Source organism: Palaemon carinicauda, chromosome 2, assembly GCF_036898095.1.
Source record: "Palaemon carinicauda isolate YSFRI2023 chromosome 2, ASM3689809v2, whole genome shotgun sequence".
In the NCBI taxonomy this organism is placed as follows: Eukaryota; Metazoa; Arthropoda; class Malacostraca; order Decapoda; family Palaemonidae; genus Palaemon; species Palaemon carinicauda.
The window spans coordinates 73,278,973-73,287,453 of NC_090726.1; the positions used below are offsets into that span (position 1 = coordinate 73,278,973).

An 8,481-nucleotide genomic window follows, 5' to 3' on the forward strand; every position below is an offset into this window, starting at 1 on the left:
AAGGTGGTTTGTGATTGGTTAACGGAAAAGCAACGGAGTCTAGAAAGTAAACATGAATGAACTAGAATGGGAAAATTGTCCAGAGCAAGTATTTATGTAAAATCTGGGCGTGACAAGGTAATAACAAAATGAATAAAAGTAATATAGCAAGATAAAATGGAGTGTATGATAAGTAATATTAATGATATATACAATAAGGTGATTTTATAAGGTATCGTGTCAGAAATTTCGAACTGATATTCGAAATCCCCGCCATTTAACTTCACAAACGTTGCGTTAAATCAGGGCAATACTGGAAGATCTCGCGGGCGTTTCTATGAATGAGTGTTGTCCAATACGTTACGGTATTGTGGCGTAAATTTCTACAACCTGGTGGGGAAGGAGGAGGTGCCAGAGAAACAAAGTCTTTATTATTTACAATTTACGAAAATTATGTTCAATTCATTCATGCAGGGAAAATTATCAATGTTTAGAGCCAAGTACTCGCTAGTTTGTTAGATTCTGGCAAATTACGTCCTTCAGCCGAAGTATTGAATTTATCCTTTGATCTGTCGTAAGACTTTGACTGTTTTTCTGTCTTGTATTCGATAAAGAAACTCTATTAAACCCCTTCTTGATTATATAAAGTGAGAGTTCCCGCGCATTTCATAAGGACCCGTTAATTAGCGCGGACGACAGTAGTTTTCCTCTGAGCTATGCTGAATGACGCTCGACCATTCCTGCCAAAATCCCGAACTAAGTAAGTACTGTCTATGAAGTTGTAGTGTGTCTCTCGGCCTCTGGCTCCTATCTACCACGATACCAGGTTGGTTCCTTTGATAGTGTGAATTATGTACATTTTTATTGGTCTGTAAATTTGTCATCCCTGGGATTAGGGATTTGTTTTATGCCTCAAATGATGTCTTCAGGCACCGGTATGTCATTTACCCTAGTACTATTAGTGTAATGTTGTAATTTCGTCTTGTTTAGTTCAACCGTGGATTTAGAGTTTTATGAGCATATGTTGCAAACCCCCTAAGGGTTACTGTGTTCTAAGGTCATGAGAGCCTGTGTTTGAAATTCTTGTCAATGTTTAGTAACTGCGTGTGCAGTACGGTTGAAGACCTAACTCTCATTTTGCGTGATTTGTTATTATGTTTTTAAATGACTATTTTTGTAATAAACCAAATTTTGTTATCATATTCTATTGAAACCCTCCTGAATTGATTTGGAAAGCAAACCTCTTCAAGGTCTTATCATCGGCCCATTCCATCGGGCCTAGAATCATTAGTTTTCAATAAGTCTGAGAAAAATTCTCGACATTTGGTCCTTCGAACCGGATGATAAGTGCTCTCTTGAGCTTGCAAGGAAATTCAGTAAGATGTGATCTTTAGGGTAGCCTTAGTAGGCAAGAGAGGGAGAGACGAAAAAACTAAAACCCTCAGTGTCCCGATGTGCTACTGACCGTGTGCGCCTTTAGTTTTTGTGCCCCCATCTTCATAACGTAAAGAAAATTCTGTTCCTTCTTAGTTTGCCAACCGCCCTGAAGTAGAGTTAAGAGTCAGTCAAAATGGCAGTGGCTATGGTTGTACACATCGAGGCATCGATGGGCCTCATAGCGGACTTACTAGTTGAAACGCAGAGTGCGTTAGTTGAAACCTACTCGGAATCCGTGTACCAGAATCTGGTTACGCAATTGCGAGAGGAAGAAAGACAGCTAAGAAAGCTGTATAAGAGACAATCAGTCAAACTAGAACCGGGTTTAGATGCCCGAATCAGGCACACGTTACGAGAAGCTATGCGATCTTCTACGCTTCTGTATAACCGAATTGATAGAGTGAAAATCACTCAGACAGGGAATGTTTCCCTCCCCAGATTGAAACCGCTGCCTCTCCCCACGTTTGAAGGGGAAGTGCAAAAATATGCTTCGTATCGGGAAATCTTCACGATCCACGTGGATCGAAGAGCAGATTTGGATGATGTATCCAAATTTGCGTATCTATTACGAACTTTAGGCAGGGATTCGGTTAGGATCGTGAAATCCCTAAGTGAAACCGCCGCGAACTATAAGATAGCGTTGGATCTCTTAGACAATCAATATGATAATGTTAATCAAACACTCGTAACTCTACATAGAAAGTTGGCTAATATCTTTGTACCCTCATTATATCCTGTAGAGCTGAAAAGGTTTCGTTTTGAATTAACGATCATAATCAAGCAGGTCAAGAGGCTAAGCAGTAACGATATAGGCCATGGCATGGTTATGAACCTCATTAATCAAAAATTGTCAGAAGGGAAGCTCTATAGGAAAGTAGTAGAACATCTGAGAAAATGTGATTATACACTAGATAAATTCTTCGACACGATCGATTTCATTATTAGAATGCTCGAGGAGGATGCCTTGCAACGAGGAGATAAACTTGAAGCTGACAAGAGAATAGATGTCAGTGTAAGAGCGAAGTCAAAACGAGTTCAGAATAATTCTTGTCCCTTTTGTAACGAACGGCACCCGCCTCACGGATGCCGCCGAGTAACTGACGTGGCTGCTAGACGTCGCATTTTGCTAAAAGAGTGTCTATGCTTTAAATGCATTAATTTTGGTCATCGAAGTGATAAGTGTCCTGTCCCAAACTCTTGTAAGAATTGTAGTGGTAACCACAAGACAGCCATTTGTGTTAATTATGATCCGAGAAAACAATTGCAATCAGTTCCCTCCACTTCAGCATGAAGTAATAGTAGTAGTAGTCAGTCTACAACCTCCCGCCTCATAGTAAATGCGACGCCTCAACAGCACGAAACAGCCCCCCGTCCATCTAAAGATGAAGTAGAATCCAAGCAGTGCAAAAGTGCAAAGGTTACACAGATTTCCAGCGTGGACCTCCCATGTACAATCTTGCGTACGGCTATGGCCGAAATCAATTACAAGCAAGGGAGTAAGGGAGTCCGCTTATTTCTTGATACGGGAAGCCAAAGAAGCTTCATCTCTGCGAGAATTGCGAGGCAATTAGGCCTAGCGGTGAACAACGGTAGCATTGAACATATCTCCATTTGGCTCTGCAGAAATAAGCGGACAATATGATGCTGTAAGCTGTAGGGTAGAGATAGGAAGAAGAGTATTACGAATGAAGCTGGTAGCACACGAGCACGTTGACGTCCCAATACATAATGCCGGTTATGTACGAGTTAGACAGCATCTGTTTAGTAAGGGAGTCACGTTGGCCGATCCAGAGAATAAGTCTGATAAGTTGAAAAATATGCACATTTTAGTAGGGTCCGATTATTTTAGCTACTTCATCATAGGCATCGAGAAAGTTGATGGGATAAGTCTTTGCCTGACCCATAATGGCATGTCACCATATGGGAAAGTGCTGCAGTGGCTGTTAGAAGGCCAAAAGATCGAACATGTGAAAATGCTCAGAGTCTGTAGAATTGCGAGTGAACCAAACCAGTTTGACATAGATGAGTGGTGGCGTTTGGACCGCATTGGCATCGCCCCATCAGAGCAATATACTGTCCGCGAAGCGGAAGCCATGCGGAAGGTATCGCAAAGTGTCTTAAAGTAGCCTGAGGGATATCAGGTTAGCCTACCATTCGGGTCGGATGCTAGGCTAGATACGAACTATCGAAACGCTGTAGCGCAGTTAGAATCGTTGCAAACTAAATTTAGGAAGGGCAGGGAATATTTTGATCAGTATCAGGGAGTGATAGATAAGTATCTAGATGCAGGCTTTATATCAGAAGTAAAGGAACCCAAGATTGAAGGGTATTATATGCCACATTTCGACATTAAGAAAGATAGCAGCACGACCCCCTCATAATTGTGTTTAATGCCTCAGCTAAATCTAAAGGTCATAAATCGTTGAATGAGTGCCTCTTACCTGGCCCCAATCTAGTAGAATTAGCATATCATTTGCTTATAAAGTTCAGATTGAACGAATATGTCATGCTAGCTGACATCAGCAAGGCCTTCCGCCGTGTATTGTTAGATCCCCATGATGCCAAATACACACAATTTCTGTGGCATGAGGTAGCAGTTCGAGCGCTCACCTTCGCCTATAGAGTCGGGGTGTTCGGCATCACGGCGAGTCCGTTTTTGTTGCAACAAGTTTTGAATTGTCCTTTTGAAAGGGAAGGTAGGCTAGATTTGGCTAAGTCCTTTTACGTAGATAATTATCTCAGTACTTTCGAGAATGTAGAGAGCATGAGGCAGGAGCATGATTTTGTCAACAAGATCTTAGAAAGGGCTGGAATGCCTTTAGAAGGGTGGGCGTCCAATAACTTAGCCTTCGATAGCGAGAAGCAGTGGAGTGAGCCGGTGAATGTGAATGTACTTGGGCTGCGATGGGCCCGAGACAATGATCGATTGTGCTTAAAAGAGAGTAAGAGAATCAGTGAATTTGGGGAGGGATGGGTACCTACGAAGCGTAGGGTACTTTCCCTGTTAATTTCCATTTATGATCCCGAGGCTTGATAAGCCCATTATTTGTTTGAGGAAAGCTCTTCCTCCAGCAACTATGGGAGGATAACATAGGCTGGGATGACACGTTAAGGAGAGAGAAAGCTAGAGAAGCGGGTGAGTTGTGTGAATTGAAAGCGATAAGTAACATCATATTTCCCAGAGTGGTAGGCAAGAAAAATTTAGAGCTCCATGTATTCACCGATGCCAGCAGCAAGGCATACGGTGCAGTAGCGTATATTAGGGACAATTGCAATCAAGTAAGACTGCTCACTAGTAAGAGGAGAATCACTCCCAGAGGGGATGAACTAGTTGACAATCCCCAATCTACAACTATTAACATTGCTGTTAGGCTGCAGATTAGCTAAGACACTTAAAGGGCTGATAGAGCCACGAGAGATAGTCATGTGGACCGACAGTAAGGTCACGTTTGCATGGGTAGCATCTCCCGATGCCAAAGATAATAAGAATGTATTTGTTTCTAACAGTGGCGGAGATTATTTTTCTTTGTCAGGTTTGCGATTTCAGTCCCAGCTATGTTCCAAGTACACAAAATCCTGCCGATGTCCTGTCCAGAGAAGCAACAATGCAACAATGGGCTACAGAACCCTCTTTGGCAGAAGGGCCCAGAGATCCTAAGGACCACGGGAGAGCCTGTTCCCCACAAAGAGGATGATCCAACCAGTGTGAGAACCATAGTGGCGGCGGTGCAAAAATTGAGGGAAGAAATAAGACCTGTTCCCCCAGGAGAGATATGGGAACTTCTACAGAGGGAAGTAGAGTTCCAATTCTTATTAAGAGTTGCTAGGTTAATATTAAGATTTGCCAAATTAAAACGGGACCCGTTCAGAAAAGTTTTCCAATTAGAGCAAAAATATTATTTGCCTACAGTCTATGCCTACTTGGAGGGTGAGGTCAGACCCCCTCGTGAAGTCATTAATTTTGTCAGACAATTAAATTTAGTGTTAGATAATAAGCTGATTTGCACTAGGGGACGTGTGTCCCAAGTAAAGAAAATGAAATATTTGATTCTTTTGCCAGCTACGGGACGCTTATTTAGGGCTTATCTAAGATATTTGCATTGTTTGCATTTACATTGTAGTGTGAATACACTAATGGGTATCTTTCGACAGAAATGCTGGTCGCCGGGCCTACGTTCCATTGCAAGGTAAATTGTACGGCAGTGTGCAGAATGCGTGCTAGCCTTCCAGCCCCTGTTGACACAGCCACCACCACCACCACCCCCCCCCCCACCCCTACCGAAGGAAAGGATCAGCTTGACGAAGCCCTTTACCGCAGTCGGAGTGTACCACACAGCGGCCATACAGACTGGAACGCGGCCAGGCTACATACTAATTGCAACATGTATGGCCAGCAGGGTCGTGTACCTCGATTTCTGCCCCTCCCTGGAAGCGGAGGAATTGGTTTTGGCCTTGCGTCGTTTTTTGTGCTACCCACACCTTAACCCCCCGGGGGCTCCGTGATCGTTATTTGAAGTTGACAGTTACTGAAAGTCCTCCGGGAGAAGTGGAGGGGCCAGACACGACTGTCGATCTGTGGAACCCTCCAAGCTGCACCCCTGTGACATCGTGCTGGTCAAGCAAGACAATAAAAAAAGGGCTACGTGGCCCCTTGGACGTGTCGTGGAGACATATCCTGACGACAACGGAGTCGTGCATTCGGCCAGGGTGTTGTTCGAGGATGTTTAGTCCCTGCTAGCTGTCAGCCACCTGGTTCCCGTGGAGATTGCCCCCTCTGATGACGATGATGGTGTTGGAGAAGACGATGGCGACGGCGACGTTGAAGACGAGGGTGAGTACAGTTTGCCAGAAGGACTGCCAGGGAACATTGTGACATATGGGGAAGACCAGGAGATAGTTCAGGCTACAACATCTCGACAACCAGCCACAGAGGTCTTAGGTAGTGACGAAAATAGTGATACCAATACAGTAAGTGAGACTAGTGAAAGTGCCATAGAATCCGACACGTCGGGCGGACAAGGACGTTCCGCACGCCCATTGAGAAAGATCGCTGCGAAGCAGCAAGATTTGATGAAACAATTAGTTGAGAATGAAGATATATAATTCATAGCTGCAAACAGTAAAAGAAAACGGGAGTATCCCTCCTTATGGTAGGTAGGGAGGGTGGAAAGAAGTAAGTGTAGGTGAGTTTGAATCCACAGAGGTTGGAAGTGCGTCGGGTATAGAGTACGGGAATGGGAGGGTCTCTCTCCTATATACAAGTCTAGCGTTGTACAGAACCAGCCCCTCCTCCCCCCTAGAGTAATTGCCAAGGTGTGGCGGTTTTGGAGTAGTAATTCCATAGATTGATTGAGTGGGGGCAGATTGCCTTATGATTGTATATATATGATTATTCGATTAATGATTGTGCATGTATACATTGCTTATTGAGATGTTGTTGCAGGCCTATTGCCTATTGCCTTTTTATTGATTGATTCATGTATGCATTATATGTCTGGGTACATTTATATATGTTATTGCCATTATGTGTGTACACTTGTAAGAATTGATTGCCCTGGGGTAATATTATTTCTCCTTTTGTATATTGTGTGTGTGCTCCGTTAGAGTCGTTGTGGAGCGCTACGCAACGAGCCTAACCGAGTCTTGGAGTGGTTACTCCCCCCCCCGAGTTCGGTCTTGCCTAATTTTCCGACGTTTCACCGCCCCTTTATTTTGGGTGTGGAGTATGTCAGGAATTTTGAACTGATCATTCGAAATCCCCGCCATTTAACTTCACAAACGTTGCGTTGAATTAGGGCAAAACTGGAAGATCTCGCGGGCGTTTCTATGAATGAGTGCTGTCCAATACATGACAGTATTGTGGTGTAAATTTGTACCACCTGGTGGGGAAGGAGCGGGTGTCAGAGAAACAAAGTCTTTATTATTTACAATTTAAGAAAATGATGTTGTATTCATTCATTCGGGGAAAACTATCGATGTATATGTTTAGAGCCAAGGACTCGCTAGTTTCCTAGATTCTGGAATATTACGGCCTTCAGCCGTAGTATTGAGTTTATCCTTTGATCTGACGTAAGACTTTGACTGTTTTTCTGTCTTGTATTCGATAAAGAAACTCTATCAAACCCCTTCTTGATTAAATAAAGTGAGAGTTCTCGCGCATTTCACAAGGACCCGTTAATTAGCGCAGAAGACAGTAGTTTTCCTCTGAGTTATGCTGAATGACGCTCGACCATTCCTGCCAAAATCCCGAACTAAGTAAGTACTGTCTATGGAGTTGTAGTGTGTCTCTCTGCCTCTGGCTCCTATCTACCACGATATCAGGTCGGTTCCTTTGTTAGTGTGCATTATGTACATTTTTATTGGTCTGTAATTTTGTCATCCCTGGGATTAGGGTTTTGTTTTATGCCTCAAATGATGTCTTCAGGCACCGGTATGTCATTTACCCTAGTACTATTAGTGTAATGTTGTAATTTCGTCTTGTTTAGTTCAACCGTGGACTTAGAGTTTTATGAGCATATGTTGCAAACCCCCTAAGGGTTACTGTGTTCTAAGGTCATGAGAGCCTGTATTTGAAATTCTTGTCAACGTTTAGTAAATGCGTGTGCAGTAAGGTTGAAGACCTAACTCTCATTGTGCGTGATTTGTTATTATGTTTTTAAATGATTATTTTTGTAATAAACCAAATTTTGTGATTATATTCTATTGAAACCCTCCTGAGTTGTTTTGGAAAGCAAACCTCTTCAAGGTCTTATCATCGACCCATTCCATCGGGCCTAGAATCATTAGTTTTCAATAAGTCTGAGAAAAATTCTCGACATTTGGTCCTTCGAACCGGATGATAAGTGCTTTCTTGAGCTTGCAAGGAAATTCAGTAAGATGTGATCTTTAGGATAGCCTTAGTAGGAGAGAGAGGGAGAGACGAAAGAACTAAAGCCCTCAGTGTCCCGATGTGCGACTGACCGTATGCGCCTTTAGTTTTTTTGCCCCCATCTTCATAACGTAAAGAAAATTCTGTTCCTTCTTAGTTTGCCAACCGCTCCAAAGTAGAGTTAAGAGTCAGTCAAA

The 8,481-nt window shown here is 43.1% G+C and overlaps 1 protein-coding gene across 1 annotated transcript; it reads left to right on the plus strand.

Annotated features, from left to right (window-relative positions):
• The first annotated feature begins 1,549 nt into the window (after positions 1–1,549).
• On the plus strand, positions 1,550–2,707 carry LOC137617520 (uncharacterized). Its single transcript, XM_068347541.1, has one exon. It carries the CDS (start codon positions 1,550–1,552, stop codon positions 2,705–2,707), a length of 1,158 nt encoding a protein of 385 aa, XP_068203642.1.
• Positions 2,708–8,481: the final 5,774 nt, after the last annotated feature.

Excerpts from the sequence above, each read along its gene's own strand:
- LOC137617520 (XM_068347541.1), top strand. The coding sequence starts at position 1,550 with ATGGCAGTGGCTATGGTTGTACACATCGAGGCATCGATGGGCCTCATA.